General features: G+C 40.6%; 1 protein-coding gene across 3 annotated transcripts in view; it reads left to right on the top strand.

Annotated features, from left to right (window-relative positions):
* PKHD1 (PKHD1 ciliary IPT domain containing fibrocystin/polyductin) overlaps positions 1-22432 on the top strand; it is a 475556-nt gene that overhangs the window by 174975 nt on the left and 278149 nt on the right. For all 3 annotated transcript variants that reach the window (XR_005789774.1, XM_040473753.1, XM_040473752.1), the window contains exon 37: positions 3954-4166. Coding sequence is in view for 2 of the 3 variants with exons in the window: in XM_040473753.1 (XP_040329687.1) it covers positions 3954-4166 (213 nt within the window). In the remaining variant the exon portion in view is untranslated. The remainder of the gene's footprint in view (positions 1-3953; positions 4167-22432) is intronic.

Here is a 22432-nt window from a genome sequence, read left to right as displayed (position 1 = left end):
CTGCTCATTCTGGGCTGAGAGAGACCACCTCTCCCACCTCTCACTCTCTGGACTGTGAAATATGATGCATGATACTGACTTCAGACTTATTTTGAAGGTCATTTCAGACAATACATCTAAAGATTTTGACATACAGTAGGGGCTTAATAAGTGTTAGCACCATTGTTTTCCCTGTAGAATTATTTGAATTTCTGACTATGTATGTTGATACTCTTCCCAAGTGAAATGCCAAGTTCACTGCAGCATAGGCGGTATCAGGAATACATGAGCTCTCTGTCTCCATCAGTGCCAAAGACACATCCAAATGCATTCTTGAAGATGTAGATGTCCAATGTTTTAAAGCTGGAAAGAGTCTCGGTGAATGCATGGTTCTGTCCTGCATGGGAATGATGAGAAAACAGATCATCCCCAGGCACTGAGTAGGACAGATTTGGAAACTGGGTAATCTAAGACCTAGAAATTTTATGGGACTTATTGAGGGTCATTGAGAGGCTAATAGGCAGAGTCTGCCCCCTGTTTCCACCACTTGCTCATCAAGGTCAGTTCAGATTTCCTGACTATTTATAATGGAGGAGTCATACCATGCAAATCCATGGTCCACCAGTTGAAAATAATTAGTTGGGACATTAATGACATGTGACTGTGAATGGAAAAGTTTTAGTAAAGAGGTCACATTTCTTCCCTCTTGTTCACAGCAGGATTAATGACTATTACTGCATTTGTTTAAAAAAAAATTTTTAATGTTTATTTATTTTTGAGAGAGACAGAGACAGAATGCGAATGGGTTAGGGGCAGAGAGAGAGGGAGACACAGAAGCTAAAGCAGGCTCCAGGCTCTGAGCTGTCAGCACAGAGCCCAACGCGGGCCTCAAACCCAGGAACCATGAGATCATGACCTGAGCCGAAGTCGGATGCTCAACCGACTGAGCCACCCAGGCACCCCACTATTATTGCATTTTTGATGATTATTCTTGTCATTGTGATGACAATGGAAGGGAAAATTAAAGTTAAAATTTCCAGTAGGTCCTCTGGAAGTCTGGAAGTCATGTGGTGCTGCCATAGCATCAAGCCTGCACATCAGTGGACATTTTCTTGCGTCTTGAATAGCTTACCTGAGCATGTATCACTGTACCATGCTTCACAAGGAAAGGGGGACCTGCCAATGGTGAGATGTTGGAAGGAGGGAGACCAGTAGTGCTAGAGTGATGGGGGAGGTGTGCAAATGAGTAGTGATGGCACCAGTGGGGCAAGTGCAGACAGTGAGTTTGACAAGAGCCACTTGACACCACTGCATTGTCTAATAGGTGCCAGACCCAAGACTGGGGATCTGTAAACTTCACTTAAAGAAATCCCATCATAATTCTCTGAGGGAAGAACTCTTATTGTGCACATTTTACCAAGGAAGAAACTGGGTACCCACATGGGGTGTGTTGTTCTAAATTGTGACTGAAAGGAGAGAACACTTTCAGAGGTAAAATCCACATAAACATCCTATGACTGTTGCTGATGGTGTGTAGTTTGGGTTTCAGGATATAAGCCTAGAAGGTTCAATGAAGAGAACTGAGGAAAATGGAAGAGCAATGTTAGAGCAGAAGGTCAGGGTTGAGATGGCTTCCACGTTTGAATATTGGGTCAAATGTTAACTGATCACTATCTCTGTGCTAGGATGGAAGTAAACAAAAATGACTAAGGGCATCTTAGCCTTTTTCTGCTCTCCCTCTCATCCCTCCAGTACATGTTTGAGTAAATACTTCCAGTTGTGATTTCTGGAAAACAACAATACAACTAAATAACTTGGCACATTGGATTAGGACTAAATTTAGCGACTGAAGAGTTTTGGTCTTCACTGCCGCTCACTCACTGAGATTCTCCTTTCTACAGGAGAAATTGTTTTGTAAAAAAATTTTTTTAATGTTTTTTTTTTTTTTTTGAGACAGTGTGAATAGGGGGAAGGGGCAGAGAGAGAGGGAGACACAGAATCTGAAGCAGTCTCTGGCCTGTCAGCACAGAGCCTGACGTGGGGCTTGAACCCTTGAGCAATGAGATCATGACCTGAGCTGAAGTCTGACCCTTAACCGACTGAATCATCCAGGTGCCCCCAGAAGAATCTGCTTTTTGAGCCATTTTCTGTGTATCCATAAACGAAATTCAGATACTTAATCCAGATTCTCTAAAATGATATAACCATTTATATCTCTCAATTATCTCTATCAATAATCTCTACAATTATATATATTGAGTGCCACCTACCTATTTGTCACTGTTCTAGACAATGAAATACAGAGGTAAACAAAACAGATTAGTGCCCTCATGAAGCATGCATTCTAGTAGGGGGGGAGGGCAGACACTAAACACGTAAATATATAATGTGCCTGATGGTAAGTGTTATAAAAGAAAATGCATTTGAGTAAGGAGTGAGGGCATGCTATTTGTATAGCCTGGAGAGGAAGGCCTCAGTGAGGAGTTAACATTTGATTTGAAACAAGAGGGAGTGAGTCACAGGGATACCTGACAGAAGAATACAGCAGGTCAGAAAACAAGTAAGTCCTGCTGAGAACTGACAAGCAGGCCAGTGTGTTCAGGGCAGGTGAGTGAAGGGGTGAGTTGTAGATGATGATGCAGGGGAACTGGAGATGGGTGGTAAATCATGAAGGGCCTTTTGCAGCCCAGTATCAGGACTTTGACTTTCATTCTGAGTTAGGTGGCAAGCTGTTGTAGGATGTGGAAAAGAGGGCTCCTGATGTTTCCAGTATGAAATCAAACCTCTTACCACCTTGTTACAGGATAGAAGAGTCTTGTCCGGTACTTTTGCAAACCATATGCAGGAGGGAGATAGATTTAGTAACTCATTCAGGTTAAAGTGGTTATTTAGATGGGATGCTTTAATTATTTTGGCATTACAGGGAAAATTCTATATGAAATACAAATATTCTAAGTTCTTTTAAAGAAAAGTATTAAAAAGATGAAAGCATGTTTTAATTTCTTAAGTATTTAACTCTCACAATTTAATTTTATTGTAAAATAATACTCCTACATCACAGAAAATTTGGTTATTGAAGAAAACATATCTGTATCAGTTAAGTTTATTTGATTGCTAACAATGGAAACCAACTTTCTTTTACAATAGGAAATTTAGGGAGAATATATTGGGTCATTTACAAGAACTGATAGAAAGTCTGGAAAATTAGGTGCAGAAATGATAGCTGTCAGGGCATTTTGAAGGGGCTTAGCAGGTGGGGGCCTCAGAAATAGAAACCTCTTCTCAGGCTCATTTAGATGCCGCCAGTGGAATTACTAAAATCTAAACATTTCTTGTCTTCTCTTCCATTGAGCTCCAGATTTTCTTTTGAAGCATGGGTACATGGCTTAGACTACAGTAGGACAGGCTACTCTGATTGACCATCCCACTCAACTCTGTTGAGTGGAGCAGAGCAATTTCTTAAGGAAATTAGTGTCTATTATCAAAACTGAAGTAAAATGGATGTTGGCCAGGTAAAATGCTGCATACGTCATGACGGCAGCCCTAATTACAGTCCCTAGTGTCATAATTTGTATAATTTTCCCATATTTTCTTCTATTCCTATTTCTTATTCACTTGTTTCTAAACTTAATTTTATAGGCTGCTTTTATCTGTTGATTGATGGCCAAAATGGTGACTTTCTCATCCCTTATTTGACCAGTCCTAAATTGCTGGGCATTTAGGATATTGCCATGAAAAATAACATAGCGATGTGGTGAATAGTGACAGCCAGCCTCAACTGGCTTAGTGGTATAGTGCGTCTACCCATGGGGGTCCAATCCATATTCTATTGTGCTTCTAGAAGAGAGAGTAAGACAAAATAAGTCTAAATTCCAGCAAATGTATATAAATAGGATTTCATCAGACATTGGAACTGTCAAAAGGTGGTGAACCTTATCCTCCCAGGGACTGATAATCTTCTCTTTGGCCATTAGGAGGCAAGCTGATTTTCATGGATCCAGGACCCATTGAGCTCAGGGTACACTCCATCCTCATTTCTGATGGTGGGGAGCTCCGGATTGGATCCAAGGACAAGCCCTTCCAAGGCAAAGCCGAGATCAAACTCTACGGGAGTTCTCACTCTACCCCTTTCTTTCCATATGGTGTCAAGTTCCTGGCTGTGAGGAGTGGAACACTTTCCCTGCATGGTGAGTGAAGCAGTGGACCCAAAGAGATGAGGTAGAGCGGTGTCTAGACCATGTGCTGGTGATGGGGCAATGGTAAAACCTCTTAAAAATCTTGGACCATCTGTTGCTGAGGCGACAAAGTTAATTACAGCATGGGCACTATTTCCTTAAGTAAGAAATGCTAGTGGCTATTATTCTTGTGGCAGACAGAGTACATTTAGTCCCCAGTTATTTCCTCACTTACCAGTAGGAGGATTCGATAACCTCCACCCACCGTCACGTGACTTTCATGTCTCCCAGTGGTTGGACCACACTTCCCTGTCCTACTGGGACATGGGGCTTAGCCATGGACCTGCTTTGGTCAAGGAATGTGAGTGGAAGTGATATACTGCATGGCCAAGTAGAAGTTTTAAGAGCTGTTACAATGCTTTGGCCATTTTGCCCTTTTTCCTCTGCTTGAGAAGAGGCTGTCCCAAGTAGGATTGGCTCCTTCAGTTTGGGAATCAAAATGAAGACAGTAGGGGCAGAGCTGAGGTCCACCTATTGCCGAATCAGCGTGAACAGGGAATAATCTTTGTCATGGTAAGCCATTGAGATTTGTGTTAGTAACTGCAGCAAAGTATAAAATGATGAACTTTAAGTATCTCTCTCTGGATTCTTATGTACTTTTGGTTACATAGCATGAGCCAAAGGGAAATAAAAATGCAGGCTCAATCTCCAGAAAACATGATGTCACCTACATGGGCATTCCTATACTGGCATAACAAACTAAAACCCCATTACCTATCATAGAATAATTACTCTAGACATGGATGTGTGCATATGCTGAGGACTCTGCCATTTTGCTCTGTCAAGGCTCTGTTATACAGTAGTCATCTTTATCTGTGGAAGATAGGTTCCAAGACCCGCAGTGGATGCCCGAAATCATGGACAGCACAAAACCCATATACATACCATGTTTTCTCCTATACATACACACCCATGATAAAGTTTAATTTATAAATTAGGCACAATAAGAGAGAAACAGCAATAACTAAAAATAAAATAAAACCGCTATAACAATATATGATAGTAAAAGTTATGTGAATGTGGTCTCTCTCTCTCTCAAAATATCTTACTTTATACTCACCCTTCTTGTGATCACGTGAGATAATAAAATGCCTACATAATGACATGAAGTGAGGTGAATGAGGTAGGCACTGCGACCCAGTGTTAGGCAAATATTGATCTTCTAACATATAGTCATCTATATGAGGATCATCTGCTTTGAGACTGCAGTTGACCACGGGTAACTGAAACCATAGAAAGCAAAACTATGGATAAGGAGGGACTAGTGTCATCTATGGGCTTCAGTCATTGTTTACCGAAAAGCACTCTTTTGGCTCTTTTAGCTTTCTATGATAGGAAGTGAAATCTTTTCATCAAGCATTTCATCTTTGGACCAGCCAGACTGCTGCACACTGGGAATGTATTTTGTAAGGCTTAAAAAACCTATAACTATCTGGAGAGAAATTCAAAATGTCTACAATATTGATTCTTAAGTTCTAATTTGTGGAGGACTCTTCTTTCCTATCTTCATCAGCAAGAACTTACATCGATGTTGTATCCCAGCATCCACCAAGGTTTTCTATCCAAACTTCAGCCATGGTCTTCAATGTTAGCTCCAGTCCAACAGCCTGGACTCATCAATACAATGTGCTGCTGTTTAGCACTGAAAAAACACAGGTGGAGAGTGCAAGCAGGCACAGAACAGTATTTTCTGTAGATCATCTGAAGGACTCTGAAGCATCACGGGTGTCCTCTGATTTGAAAGCCACTGTCCTGTAAAATGCAGACCCACAACTCTTGCTAGAAATGGAAATTCAAATGCAGAAGTGTGAGGACTCCTAATTCTTTTCCTTGGCTTCTTTAATTCCAACCCTTTCCATGCTCATGTTCTATTATGAAGGATCAGCATAACAGCTCATAAGTATACCTTATGTATGTGCATTCTCAATGTACCCTGTACTCCTAAGCCTTTGTGTTTAAATAATTGTCAAATTAAGAAAATCGTTAGTGCCATTGCTGACCATCAATCAATTATGGGGCAACCAAAGCAGAGTAGATGCTTCTAAAATATGTTGACAATTCTGAAGTTTACAAAACAATGTTGCTACTTTAGCCCTGTGATGTTACTGGACATTGAGAAGGCAGACACCTCCTCTCCTTCCCTTCTCTCCTTCTGTTTCTCTGGCCCCCCGCCCCCCAACCTCCTACTCTTCTCCTTTCCTGCATTTCCAGGGTTAGGTTGCTGTACTCATTTCCCCAGAGTCCTGCCAGTTTGGGAGTAACTAGGACCTCTCATAAGCCACAAAGCTTTCGAAGTGAACACAAGGTATTTTTCCTCTCTGAAATGTTATTGCCTCATTTCATTCATGTGAAGGAAACCCTGCACGGGAGAGAGCGCAGTCACCAGGTAAGGGCTCCCTTCTCTAGGTCTCTGTCAGGGAACCCCCAGCCCAGCCTGCATCTCATCAGCCCTCCCCTGTCTCCCTCTCCTGCACACCTGAGGTCTTAGATTCCCCTCTGGCAGGGCAGTATAGTAAGGCTAAAATCGTTACATAATTTCACTGGCCTTTTCCCAGGGCCTGCCGTGGGTCTGATGACCCTGGGGCTTTAAGGGAAAACTAATTTTCTTTTGCTGTCACGTATGCAAAACAGTGAGCAACCTGATTCACTACTTTGCATCCAAAGTCCCTAATGACCCAGTGCTCATTCAGCTTCCTGGTGTGATGTCGTGAGATTCACCACCTTGTGCACAAAAGATTTGTCCGGGAGATTTTTTTTTACAAAATCCAGGTTTCTGGGCCTCACCCCCAGAGTCTGACTTGGAGGGCCTGAGTGGACCCGGAAACGTGCATTTAAGTGGGCCCCTGAGGTGATTTGATTCAGGTTGCCCACTGATTACTCTTGGAGAGGTGCTATTTTTAGTGGTTAATAGTTTTGGAATCAGAAACCCGTCCAGTTCTGCCACTTATCAGCTATGACATTGGGCAAATTAAGCTCCATGAAACCAGGAAAACATGGTCCCTACCTCATAGCCCTACTGCTTGTGAACTACTCTGAGGTATTTGGCACACAATAACACTCAAGCAAAAATTAGTTATGGCTATTTTATTATATCCCTCCCCCGCCCCAAACACTCAGTACCCAGTGCCAATTATCTCATGTTTTCTTGTAGGGGGGAAGGGGAGAGGGGCTTCTATTTAAAAATTTGGCATGGAGCCTAGAGATTTTTCTCCTTATTAATTTTCTTGTCTACCACTCCTGATCAGAGCAGGAGAGAGGTTTTAGCTTGGGAAATCATGAGGTAGCAACATTCCCAGGCATCTTCTGTTCTGTTCCCACTGCCCAGCGAACACCTTTTGATGTCAATCTTTGGTGCTGCAGCTCCTCCCCAGGGGTGGAAAACCACCCTTCCTGGGTGTGGTTACAAGAAAGTCTTCTGGAAGCCATTTGCGTGGGCCCCAGAATAGCCAGAAGCAGAGCACTGTCCAGCAAGGAGACCTCTTGCAGGCATTTTATTCCTAACGTCCAACAGTGAGAGGACTGACTGATGGGTACTCATTTAACTCCAGCTCTGGTCCCAGAGAATCACACAAATGGCCGGCACGTTAGTGCTTTCCCACCTTCTGTCTCCTATCTCATTCCTCATTGCTGCCCCTGGAACCCTTCTGCTCCAGCTGATTTTTATCGTGGTTTCATATCGCTAAGCAAACAGGTTTTGCTGTTCAGCTGTCATGAGGAAAGATGGAGTTGAAAGCCCGTTGCATGTTTTTCTTTTAATGTAGGAAAACCCTCACACGCTCATACACACACACACACACACACACACACACACACACACACACACACACGCACACACACACACAGCCATCTTTCTTGGGGTTTGGGAGTGGATTGAGGGCTATTCCAAATCTCTGATGGGGTTCAGATTGCTTAGTCAATTCTGTCACCTGCTCCCTCTGGTAACGTGACAAAAAGGGTCTCAGGATTCCTCCCAAGTGGCAGTCTTAGGGTTGGGTGGCTGTAGTCGATAAGGAAATTTCACTCTTGCCTTTTTCTTTTCCCACTCCGTCTGCCAATCCAGGTTCACTACCCCAATCCCAGTGCCAATCACCTGTCACTTTTCAAGGGGGCCGCTGTCAGCCTGGGCAACTTGAATTTTTGACAATGTAATTACGGCCCTTGCTTCCACAGTGGGAGTCTGAACAGGATGGTGGGGCTTTTATTGATTGTTCAGCAGGGAAATTTATCAATGTCTCTCACTTCATTTCCAGTTCCTCCCTGAGAAATTTGGCTGACAGTTTCTTAGGAGAAAAAGCAGTCTTACGGCCTTGAATGGACTTCTGTCTTTGTCCTTTTCAGGAAATTACAAGATACAGGCATTAAATATACATGGAAGTTTCTGAGAAAAGTGGGTATGTGGGAGTACAATTGAGGAAAACACTAAGGCAATTGTTAGGAACATAAGAATTTGGTAGGAACAAATAAGAAAAGAGAACTAATATAAATAAGCAAGTTTAGATATGTTTTATTTTCCTTCTAAAGGCATCAAGTATATTTAAATTCCATGCTGTTTATAAGTACTATATCATGGGCACTATTTTAGTTGCTGAAGGGCATCAGGCTGTCTTGAAGCATGGTATCGTGTACATGGAATAGACGTGAATGTAGGAGAGTGTTCCTGGTTCTCATCCTGTGCTCCAGATATTTCTTGGAGGAGCCTCAGGGATTCCCCAGACAATGAAGTATTTGGGGGTCCGTCAGTAAAGGTTTAAATTGCTCAAGTAATGCATTCATTGCTTATCTCTATATATGTGTTCAAAGTAATATTTCATTAGAAGCAAGGGTTCCATTGCTAAAATAGTGGTTAAAAACAAATATGAGCGCATCCTTTAAACTGTGGCATGTAGATCCTTTGGAGGAGTTTAGGGCTCCTCTTTGTATGATTCCTTCTTTCCCCAAGACTGATAGAGCTTGGGGACTGTTCCTGTGATCTACTCTGTGATGTAGTATGAAACTTTCCAGAGCCTATCTCCTCTTAGAACAGTCCCTCCAACAATGTGTTTTCAGATCTCTGCTCTTTTGTCACCTGACCAGCCACTTTCAGTCAGGTCTCCCTCTATATCCATAACATCCCCTCTTGCTCCTGCTTTTTACCTATTTCTTCTAGATCATGAGTCTTCCCCATTTTTCTTTTCTGTCTCTCTTTCCTTTGGGCTGGAATATAAACCATAGCAGTGGCATGGTATTTTGGTGTGTAGCTTTACTACTCTTAAATTACTTGATTTTAAGGGACAGAACCCCAGTGCAAACAAACTTAGAACGAAGGATTTAGGAGTTCTTGGTCAAGCCACAAGGTGGATAGGCAGGCAAGAGACCTCAGGTGTGACTGTCTCCATGGTCCCCATGCTGTCAGGACTCACTCATAGTCCTTAAGTCTGAGTCTCTGTGCATGTTATACTTCACTTGCTCCTATATGGCTACTGCATTTTCTGCTTTCAAGTGGACTTTGGTTTTACACCACCAAAGAAAAGAGCTCTGCAAGCAGATGATCCCACTTCTGATGTGTCCTCAAAAGGCAGATAGTAGCCTAATGACACATCACAATGCCTACATCATTCACCTCATTTCATCTCATGATATAGACATTTTATCATATCACATCATCACAAGAACAAGAAGGGTGAGTACAAGAAAACATTTTGAGAGAGAGTGGGACCACATTCCCTATTTAGGATTGTTTTATTTTATTATTAGTTACTGTTGTTAATCTCTTACTGTGCCTGATTTATAAATTAAACTTTATCATAGGTATGTACGTATAGGAAAAAACATAGGATATTAGCATTTGGCACTATCTGTGGCTTAGGCAACCACTGGTGGTCTTGGAATATATCCTCAATGGACATAGGGGAACTATTGTAAATGCTATAGTTTTTCTTCCACCTTTTCAAGGATCTTGGATTTTCTCAATATTGAAGAGTTTATTTGTCTTCCCCTAGCACTTTTTTACCACAAACTGTTACCTGAGATTTCATGGGAATCTGGAGCTGGTGTGGTGTGTAAATTGGCCATAGGTCTTTGCAAATGGTACATTTTTAGGGATGGTTGAGAGACTTGAACCTTTTAGAAATCTGACTCAGAACAGACTTTATTTTTCTCTAATCACTTTCTTAATCCGTGTTCTGATGGGTCTTTTTTTCCTGTTTCCTTAATCCACAACACCTGGGACATCATAGCTTTCCAGTTGATTTAAGGTTATTAATAAAGGCCAGTTCCAGGGTTCCTGGGTGGCTCAGTCAGTTAAGTGTCCAGCTTGGCTCAGGTCATGATTTCGTGGTTCATGAGTTCAAACCTTGCATTGGGCTCTGTGCTGAGAGCTTGGAGCCTGCTTTGGATTCTGTGTGTCCTCTTTTATCTCTACCCCTTTCCTGCTCACATTCTCTCTCGCAAAAATGAATAAACATTAAAAAAATTTTTTTAATTAAAAAAAAGGCCAGTTCCAACTCATTCAGTTCTCATGCAATCCTCCCTTCCATTCTCCTTCTAGAGGCTCTGTCCTGAGGCATATTTGAGTGGCAAGGGTTTGCCCTGCTCCTTTGCTTTTCCTCCTATCCTTTTTATTTTATATTTTCTTGGTGCTAGGACAGGTTGAAGAGGTAAGGCAAGAAGGCTCACAAGCTTTTTACCGTGCTCTGTGGTTGTAGCCTCTGTTAGGTGTGGCTGCCTCCCTGGGTAATACTGGCTGACTGTTGATTCTTTCTCCAAAGATTTCTGCACAAGATCGCTGGAGCCTTGTGGGAGACCTCCCACTGTTTACAGTGTGGAGGCCACCCCCCCCCCCCGAGTTTACAATGCTCTTAGGTTCCACCTTGGGGCCCATTTTGGGTGGCGTACCGGAGCATTGGCTCAAGGCAAGCTACCTTCCCCAGAATCCACTTGATCCAGGAGAACGTTACAAATTTGTCCACACCAACGATGTTCTACTCACCACCCCTTTCCCTGCTCCAGCTCTCCTTTTCCAAATTATCCTTTCCCCTGTTAAATAGGCATGGACAACACAGCAAATGTGCTGCATGTGCAGACATCCAACCTGGGGAAGGAAGCCAGGCTATTCTTCTTGCAGATAACCCTATGATTGCTACTTTTGAAGCCCTTTTTCTTTAAGTGGAGAGAAGTACCTCTATGGAAAGGAGAGGAAAAGGCCATGGCCAGTTTACCCAGGCTGATGACTCACCCCTATTTCTGGGAATTCCTTTGAATGTCCTCTTTTTGTTGCTGATGTAGCCTGGGGTGGGGTCTGTCCAGAGATAGTTCAGATGACAGAATTAGATTAGTCTCCTTTTTGTAAGCCCCAAGGAAGTGTTTGCTTCCTTGCTTCATGGCTCACTTACATTGTGAGGTGCTATCATCTCTTTGTTTCCTGCTTGCACCCTCTTGGTTGGTTTAGGCAAGCAGAAATCCTGCTTGAGAAGTTGCTACATTTGCACCCATATGAAAGGGTACGCCAAAAGATGTTGGGGTGAAGGGGAGGGCAACTGTGTTGATTTCTGAGTTTTTGTTTGTGTGTTTTGCTGTAATTCATTTGGGTATAGGGATGGGAAAGAAGTAAGATCGAATTGAGGGGAGAAATGGAGGAAGACTGATGGGGAAAATTTAACATCTGTTCATTGCCTTCTATAATCTTCATTTATTTATATTTTATTTATTTCTTAATTTTTTTAATGTTTATATATTTTTGGGAGAGAGAAAGAGAGAGACAGAGCATGAGCAGGCAGAGGGCAAAGAGAGAGGGGACCCAGTATCCGAACCAGGCTCTTGACTCTGAGCTGTCAGCATGGACCCCGACACAAGGCTCAAACTCACAAACTGTGAGATCATGACCTGACTGAAGTCAGCTGCTTAACCAACTGAGCCATGCAGGTGCCCCTATAATCTTAAATTCAAACAACTTCAATACAGCATTGGGGTTCTGGCCGTCTGGTATGTTTTGGTAGATCATCATTATGCAGTCAAGTTTATGTTATAGTGTGAACACTGTAATTCCTTGATCTGGACAAGAGTGACCTTGGAATAGTCTATACTAAAGGGTTCCTTAAATTAAGAGTATAACCCACACTTTAAGGAACTTGTTTAAACACGTTAAAGTGAACGTGCTGTTTTTAAGGTTTTTAGGATTTTAGATATTTACATGTAAATGCACACTGCTAATTAGTAATGAGTTCTGGCTATTCAATAATCCAAGTACAGCAGGAATCCCACTTAGAAACACATTGTAAGCTACTTTAAGTTTCTATATATACCTGAAAGTGTTGGCATTAGTCAGGTGTTTTTTGGTTGCAAGTGACAGAAAACTCAATTCAGACAAAAGATAAGGGCATTTATTGCCTCATATAACTGACAAAAATAAAACAAACTTGAGGCACAGCTGCGTCCAGGTGCTCCAATGAAGTCATCAGGCCTTTGTTTCTCTGCAACTGTAGGCTCTGCTTTCCTTTGAGTTGGCTTCATTTTCAGTCAGGTTCTCCCCTGCTAGAGGCAGAAATGGGTCTCTGCAGCTCCATGTGGAAGAGTGATTCTTTTCCAATAGCCATTTGACTCCTGAGCAAATTCCAACATTTACTCCTGTCAGTGTTCACATTTCTCCTTCTGTTTTCTCCCCCTTAGCTTTTAACACTAATATACTATATACAATTTATTTATCATATTTATTTTACTTGTTCTAGAATCTTCCTTAGTAGAATGTATATATCATGATCGCAGGGATTTTCCTGTTTTTTTGTTTTGTTTTGTTTTTTAATTTTGTCATTTATAACATTCCTATTGCCTTCAACAGTGCCTAGATTCATAGTAGGCTTTTAAGAAATATATGTTGTGTGAGCAACTGGATGAAAGCTTGAATGAAACCTCACAATTAACTTTGGCCCTGTTTGGGTCATAAGCCTGTCACAAAAACTGTTGCTATGACCAGAGTAGAGGTATCCTTTTGGCCAAGAGGGAGCAAGGGTGTAGACAACCACCCAGACTATGTTGTCTTAGGTTGAGGGAGGATAGTTTATTAACATTAAAGCTGTGTTATGTAGCCAGGATAAGAGAATGGGTACGTAAAGATAATAGCTTGTCTATTTTTTAAACATATGACAATCTAACATTTTTACTACTCTTACTAATTTGGAATTCCAAATTAATAAGTCTTTACCGGATACTAATATATTCAAATTTATTTAGTTTGGCTAGAAAAAAAAGAAATGCTAACAAACCATCAGTCACTTCACTAAGCAAAACCAAAGCCACATTTGATAGAAACACAAAAATAGAAAATTTAGAATTAAGGAATATATAATAATGTTCTAGATTTGATTATGTCTAGAAAGTGTTAGTAAAAGAAGGAGGTTGATTTTAAGACAGTTTTCAGTTTAGGGGATTCGAGACCATATGAATCTTGATCTGGACTGGCCACTCTTTTGTATATATGTGTACATACAGGGCAATGGGCAGCAAAGGTTATCAATCTTGAGCATAGCTGGTCCTTGAACAATGCAGGGGTTAGGGGAATTGACACCCTGCACAGTTGAAAATCCACATATAACTTTTGACCCCCCCCCCAAACTTACCTTTAATTGCCTACTGTTGACTGGAAGGAAACCTTACTGATAACATAAACAGTCAATTAGCACTTATTTCCTGTGTCACATGTATTATATACTGTGTTTTTATAATAAAGGGAGGTAGAGAAAAGAAAATTTTATTAAGAAAATCATAAGAGAAAATACACTTACAGTCCTGTGGTAGACCCATATAAGTGGACCTGTGCAGTTCAAACCCCCTTTTGTTCAAGGCTCAACTATAGGACTTGGCTGAAGCCAAAACGAGAAAGGAACCTCATTATTATTCTAAGAAAGCTAAGATGGTGTTTATTGTTTTCCAGTAATCCATCAGCCAGAGACCTGGCTGTCATTCTTGATTTCCCCTTTTCTATAATTCCCCATATTGTATCTGTCACCAAGTCCTCATTTTAATTCTTAGATAAATCCTGAACCCATTTACCATTTACTTCTCCCCCACCTCCCCTTACTATCACCTTTGTTCACGATACCACCAATTGGTGTGTGGGCTTACAGTTTAAGCTTTCTGGTTTATCTACTGGTTGCCATTTTTGGCCCTGTCTAGTTCATTCTTTACCCTGGAACCAGGGTGATGTATATTTTTTTATTTATTTATATTTGATAGAGAGAGTGCTCAGGTGCACATGTGAACAGGGAAGAGGCGGGGGGGGGGGAAGAGAGAATACCAAGCAGGCTCCATGCTGTCAGCAGAGAGCCCCGTGGGGCTTGATCTCACAAACTGTGAGATCATGACCTGAACCAATACCAAGAGTTGGATGCCTAACTGACTGAGCCACACAGGCACCCCACCAAGGTGATCTTTTAAAAACACAGATCTGTTTATATCATGCTGCTGCTCAAAGCCCTCTGGTGGCTTCCCATTGTTCCTAGGATAAAGTCCATAATTTCTAACATGGTTACAGTATTCTATATGATATAGTTCCTGCCTACTCCTTCTGCCTTGTTTTCCAGCTCCCCTCCTACTCCTCTCGCCTCACTGCAGTGCTCCAGACTTGGTAACCTTCTTTTAGTTTATTAAATAGTTAATAATAGTCTTGACTTGACATGTTTTACATTTTTTAGTATCAAAAGAAATTCAACATTGCTAAGTAAATGGAATGCTACGTGGGCCAGAGCTTGTGATTTTTCCTTCAAAGAGAATTCTTCCATATATATCATCAAAGCAGTACTATTAATAGTATTGCTTTCAGCCTGGTCATGGAGGAAGAGTATCGTTGAATTGGGCATTATGTTCGGTATTTGTTAAAATTGGATTTTACCTAGATCCTGGCACTTTATAATTTTCAAAACTGCTTCCTGTTCTTTCCTCTCATTCAACTCTCACAACAACTCTGTGAAGTAGCAAAGACTGGGATCATTCCTTTCATCTTACACATAATTAAACTGGGGCCCAGAAGGGGAGGTAGCAAACATTCATTCCATCCTCTTCATACACGTAAGACACACATGGGCTCGCTTCTAATTTGCATACACATACTAGGTGTTTACCAGTGGCAGAAAGATGGACAGAAGATACTCCTTTCAGGTTTCTGGAACTGTCTTCTCAATTTTAATTTTTCAGGTTGTGTTGGGATTCCAAGTGGGGACTTACCTCTTTTGGCTCCCTTTGCAGTATTCTTGATGGGGACATAAAGAACCTGTTGCTTTCCCAGTTATTTACCTTCAGTATTTTTATGATGTTTTCTGATCTGTATAGTAGCAATTCTACAATTTTTAAAAATGGTTTCTACCTTTGATGTCACACATAGAAAACTCTTTCCTCTATAGATGATATAAAAATTTACATATATGTTTCCTGGTGTATGTCTGTCTGTCTGTCTGTATGTATTTATCTATCCATTCACATTCGTGTCTTTAATCCAGGGTTAGCAAACTATGGCCCATGGTTCAAATCTGTTTTTGTAAACAAATTTTTTTGAAGCACAGCCATGCCCATCTGTGTGTTTAGGTATTATCTATGGCTCTGTCATGTTGCAATGGCAACAGAGACTGCCTGGTCTGTAAACCTGAAACAATTTACTATCTGGCTCTTTACAGAAAAACTTTGCTAACTCCTGCTTTAATCCATCTGGAATTTATTTTTATATAGCGTATAAGTCAGTTATCTAATTTTTTTTTTCAAATGGCTAGTCAGTTTTCTCCATACTATTTATTCAAAAATTCAATTGTGGTACCTGAAAAATGGCCCCAGATATGTTCATGTCCCAATTCCTGGAACCCACGGAGATTACTTTATTTGGCAAAAGAGGCTTTTCAGATATGATTAAAGATTTTGAAATTGTGAGATTATTGTGGATTTCCTAGAGAAGCTTAATGTAAGCACACTGGTATTTATCCGAGGGACACAGGAGGAGTCAAAGAAGAGGATGGGATGGAAGGGAGCAGAGACAGTAGGGATGCTCCATGAAGACAGAAGAGCCCACAAGCCAAGGAATACTAGGTGGCCATTAGCAGCTAAAAAAAGCAGGGAAACAGATTTTCCTTCCTCAGAGCTTCCAGAAGGAAACAATCCTACTTACACCTTGATTTTAGCTCAGTGAAACCAGCTAAAATTGGAATTCTAACCTTCATAACTATTAGATAATACAGTTTGTTGTTTTGAGACAATAATGTTGTAGTTGTGACAGCAGTAATAGGAAACTAATACAGCAGCATTTCCCTGTGATTGTTAATGTTAGCTTGATCATACATTCAGTTCTCATCTGATATAGATACAGATTAATGTCTTTTATAAATGACTTTTTAGAACAAGTTTACAATCTGGCAAATAATGTGAATAGACATGTCTGAGTAATTAGTGCAAATGGCCAGTTAATATGAGTGCATGTGGAGAGGGCTCAGGTTTATCCTATGTTGACAGTAAAAGATTCTTTTTTGTTTTTTTTTTATGAATTTTTGTCTACCTTCTCATTAGTAATCAAAGAAATGCAAATTAAAACAAAAGTGATTTTTTTCCCCCTGAACAATCAAATTGACCAAAAAAAAAAAAAAAAAAAAAAAAAGAGGTAGAAAGTCTGAGGAACTGGCATCCATGTATGCTCCTACTGGATATACAAGTATGTGAGTCCTCCTGTCAGACAATTTGGTGATTATATCAAAAGGCTTAAAACTAAGTGTATGCCTTGATATTGCCTTGATATAGCAATGCCACTTTTAGGAATTTATTCTAAGGAGGTGATCATTAGCATGTATAAAAATTATGCTCAAGAATGTTCATGTCTGAACTGTTCATGAAAGCAACATATTGGGAAGAAACTGAGTATGAAGAAATAAGGGATCTGTAAACAAAATACACAACTTTTCAATGAGATGCTATGATACCATCATGATGTACAATACAGCTGAAAGATGTTCCTACTAAGTTAAGTAAAGACAATTTGCAAAAAAAAAAAAAAGGTATGTCAAGAATTATAGAACACTTCTGTAGTATGTGTTGAATTATTTACTTATATATGAAATTTTGTCAACGTGTGAACATAGGAAAGAACTATAGGAAAGAAAAGACATACATTAATCTGTTGCAGTAAGATTCTGGATGCTTTTGTGTCTTCTTTTGCTTCTCTATATTTTTTTTTTATTTTTTTTTCAACGTTTATTTATTTTTGGTACAGAGAGAGACAGAGCATGAACGGGGAAGGGGCAGAGAGAGAGGGAGACACAGAATCGGAAACAGGCTCCAGGCTCTGAGCCATCAGCCCAGAGCCTGATGCGGGGCTCGAACTCACGGATCGCGAGATCGTGACCTGGCTGAAGTCGGACCCTTAACCGACTGCGCCACCCAGGCGCCCCAACTTCTCTATATTTTTATATTCAACATTATGTATCATTTGCTTTTCTAAAATGAAATTACACTATTGAAAATTAGTCATTTGTTCCTCATTGTTGCCTCCACTCCAAACCATAAACTGTAGTAGTGATTATCAAAATTACTATTGGGACGCCTGGGTGGCTTTAGTGTTTGACTCTTGATTTCAGCTCAGATCATGATCTCATGGTTCGTGAGTTTGAGCCCCACGTTGGGCTCTGTGCTGGCAGCTTGGAGCCTGCTTCGCATTCTTTTTGTCTCCCTGTCTGCCCCTCCCATGCCTGAGCATGCTCTCTCTCTCAAAATAAATAAATAAACAAACATTTTTTAAAAAAGTATCTATCTGGTCAGAAATATACCTGAAGTTTTTCGTATTTTTTGGACAATGAACAGAAGTGGGTATTAAAGACACGCTACAGAAGCCTTTTGTTCTGAGCAACTGGATTTTGCACCTCTATGTAAAGGACTGGCCAGTACAGTTCTAAGAATGCCATTTGTTTAATTGGCCTGAAATCCTCACAGGAGCTAGGAACAGCGTTACAGATGTTTTCATATATCTTACAATTCACTATTTCCTGGGTATTTTGAGCTTTATATTCTTCTTAGTCACTTATTTTTAATTATAGTAGTAAAAGTAAAAGTCAGATTGGGTAGAAACAAAGGCTAACCTTTGGAAAAGGCTTGGCTCACTGCACCATCCAAATAACCTTGGTTAGCCTTAGTCTACACCCCTCTGCCAACAAAATGGTAGACTTCTTAGCATTGGGAACAGACTGTGCTCGAATCCCTTTCATCACAGTGTGGAAATGTTTACTGCTCAGCTGTGGATACAGCTAGCTGATCTGCACATTTAGAGGATTGCTCTGTTGAGCCTTCTCCTTCCTGCAGGCACATGTTCCCTGCTCCATTGGTACCACCCATGATTAACCAGTAATGATGCAGAAGGCTCATAGTGCACATACAGAGTTGAGCTCATGCAGGATTCCCTGTCAGGTTTTGTCTTTGACCAACAGAGATATCACAGCAAGTGGTTCTCAAGGGCAGAGGGAAATGGTACATGAAAAATACCCCATTCCATCTCTTTGGTCTGCCAGATAGTCTTATATTAATGCTAATGTCACAGTCTCCTTTTCTGAAGTATAGTAAATTGGATCATCTCCAATTCACAAATGGTTTGAGTTCAAAGTGTTAGTTTGTAAGATGGTTGTTTGGAATTTAGGATATATTTTTCTCAAGGAAATGCTGATAACCTTGTGGTTTAGGACCCAGGTGAGCCCTCAACAGTCTGTTTCCCCTAACTCTCCTTGCTGTTTAATGCTAGTGGGAGTATAGCAGCTGACCGCTGAGTATAAGACTAATTGCATGGAGAGTAGGTCCATTTCTACTATGGGATACCAGGAACACCTCTCTCTCCATTTGGGCTCTACTATCATAATTCTTATTGATTACTAGAAACAGAGGGTGCTCTCAGTCCCTCTGGCCTTAGAATGACTTCTGTGGCCCAGAGGCAGACTCCTGGCACGATGCAGTTTCTGGGAGCAGAGAGAACCGGTCGGATGCAAGGTGGAATCATAGGTAATAGTCTTTCTCCAATTTCTCTGGCTATTTATCACCTCTTCCTGTTGTTAGAGATAGTATATGACTAGAGAATTTGGGTCAAGTGCTGCCAGGAGGAAGGGAAAAATGAGAAATGATAGAAGGGCAGGGTTTTCTCTCCAGACCTTTGCCCTCAAAGCTCAATTCCGGCTACTATGCAGAAAAGGAGATGGAATGAACAGTGGGAAATAGGACACAAATACGAAGAGATGCTAGGTGGGTGCCCAGACCTTAACAGTAATACAAGGGTAAGGAGGTGGGGAGGAATGGGTCCTTAGGCAGTTGCATGGTCAAATAAGACTTTGTTCCCACTGCATTGTCTTGTTTAATTATGGGCAAGTGTGTGTCTTCATCTTTTAGTTTTCTTCCTTCTATTGCTCGTCTTCGGTTTCTCCTCATCTACTCAATTTTAGAATGACAATGTTTCCATGGTCCTGATCTCAGGTATTTTTCGTAATTATATACTTCTCCCAGGTAATCCCACTCATTTACATAGATTAACCTCTGTTTATATATTTCTCTTTATATGTAACTTCAGACATCTCTTCTGAGCTTCAGACTTTTCATTTGGATATTCTCTTTAATATCTAAAATGTAACCTGCCTAAAATGGTCATCTAAAGCTTAATATGTCTAAAAGTGAATGCCATTGGAGTATAAACTACCTGAAGGCAGGGGTTTTGACTGTTTTTCTCACTGCTGTATTTCCAGTGGCTGGAAGAGCACATGGAACATAGCACATAATAGGTGTTTAATAAATGTTTATTTAATGGATTCTTTTTCTTCTTCCCTAAATGTCCCTGTTTATCTATCTACCAACTTGGTTCTGCTCTTGGTCAGCCTGTAAGTCACCATTGACTTCTCCTTTACCTCTAGATCCAATCAGCCAGTCCTCTTGATTCTCCAAAAGATATCTCAGATTTTTATATCTGTCTCCAGATCCACTGCCGAATACTTATTAAAACTTCTTATCTGACCTACTGCACTCATCTTCTACATTTACTGCAGCAGCCTGCTACATAGACTTCTAACTTTCCTTTTACCTCCCTGCAATCTCTTCTTCACTCAACAGCCAGGGTGACCTTTAAAAACATAAATTTGATCACATAACTATTTCAAGTTAGATTTAAGTCCTTTGAAACAGGCCACCAAGGTCCTGCACCAGTCACACTGTGCCATCTCATTTGCCTTCTCCAGATACCCCTCTCTCCATTTAGTTCCTGGAACACACCAAGCTCTCGCTTGCCCCCTGGCTGGCCCTTGATCATCTTAGGACTTGACTTAGGTTTTTTCTCATTCTACCCAATATGCAGTAAATATAGTTTCTCACTAAGGATTCTCTCCCCTCAGTTTGATATGTGTACTCATGGTTTTAAAATATCACTAGTCAAACAAGAGTCTGATTTCTCTGTTACCATCTTAAGTATTATTTTGGTGGTTACTTTTGGGATAAACTCTTAGTTCTTTGGGAGGGCCTGAGAGTCCCTTCCTAAGTAGGTCTTGCTCACCTTCCAGATGCAGTCTCACTGACTCTCATCAGCAACCCCCATTCCCCATATGTGCATTCTGCCAATGTCACACATATAGCAGTTATTTGAATGTGTCACATTGGCCCACATCATTGTATATACCATTACCTTTGCCTGGAGTACTCTGTTTTGTCATCTGGCCCACTATGACTTATCTCTAAAGACCCAGCTCAGTTATCACCTATTTGGAAAGCATTCCCAGAAACAACCCCCCTTTTGTGTGAGTGAAGTACCCACACCTGTGCACCAGTAGACCCTGGATGTCCCTCTGTGTTAACACTTAAAATGGTACATTTGTGACTTTTGTCTGTTTCCTGTACTGGTCATGGACCCTGGAGGACAGGTCCATCTTTCTTTCATTCATTCTTTTTTTTTTTTTTTAACGTTGATTTATTTAATTTGAGAGGGAGAGGGAGAGATCCAGGGCTCTATCTCACATCCATGAGATCATGACTTGAGCTGAAATCAGCAGTGGGACACTTAACCGACAGAGCCACCCAGGTGCCCTCCTTCATGTCTGTCTTTTGAGTGCATGAGAAGTGTTCATCTACATAAAAGAAAAAGAAGAATTCATTGTTTTGCTACACATAATGTGAAGCTGCAGGTGGAAATAGAGGGAAATAATTTGCATGTATTTCGGAAAACTATTTCTAGTTCTTTCGTGAGTTCCTTTATATTTCTATTCTGATGTGAACATTATTTTAACAATATGATTCTTTCCTTCATTTCTCCCCTCCCTTCACTCTCTCTTCCTCTTCTTTTCCTTCACTACCTCCCTCCCCCAAGTGATTTGGAAAGGTCTTGGCAGTTATTCACTTGGAATAAAGATTGAAGTCCTACAAAATAAACATAGAGCAATTAGTGATTTTAAAGTGTGTTAACCCACAAAGATTATTTTCTTTCTCTTCATGCCCATTTGGTAAGATGGTTCTCTGGGACTGTGTAATTATGGATGAATGGCACTGAAATGCTTGGACAATAATTTGTAGGAAATACAATTATGAGTAGAAGTCATTAGTGGGAGTAAATGAATAGTTTGTTGGTTAACAGGTCAATGTTGAAAGCCCAAAGTGGTTAAACATTGTATTAAATTACACATTAAGAGCATAACCATTTTCATTTAAGCATATTTATAAGTTATTGAGCTTTTTAAACTGTATTTTTATGTTTTTTGATTTGTGGTAAAGAAAGGAAGGGAGCTGCCCAACTTGGGTTTCCTAAGAGTTCTGTGAAGTGAAATGACTCACGTTTACAATGTGGGCAATTCTTTCTTCATCTCAGAAGCCAGTGGGTTTGCTTTGTGAGGCACTTAAATAACATTTATGAAGTAAGAAAAATAATTCTTTGAGTATCAAAGCTGATCAGGTACAGTTAATTCAGTTATTTCGGGGTTCAGGAATTCTATTACGCATCCCATTCTTTTGGTTCTGGACACAGATGACCCAGTTTTAGAACTCAGTGCTGACATCTCATTATGATCAAAACTTATCCTTGAAGCATTTTGAATCTGTACAATCTGTTAAAAGGAAGACAACAACAAGAAAAAACCAGTTCTTCCTTCTATTAGAACTTCTTAGCATGGGTTGGGTTTGTTTTAAGTTCTAAATAAATGTTTGTGTTGTTTTTTTCTGCTTTTAGCATATTGGCCATTATATACTCATTTAGGTGTCTATCCGATGGGGGTTTG

Source organism: Herpailurus yagouaroundi, unplaced genomic scaffold (genome assembly GCF_014898765.1).
Source record: "Herpailurus yagouaroundi ecotype Mexico unplaced genomic scaffold, PumYag 139, whole genome shotgun sequence".
Taxonomy (NCBI): domain Eukaryota; kingdom Metazoa; phylum Chordata; class Mammalia; order Carnivora; family Felidae; genus Herpailurus; species Herpailurus yagouaroundi.
Note: the sequence above shows the minus strand (reverse complement) of the source record. Positions and strands in the feature narration are given on the sequence as shown.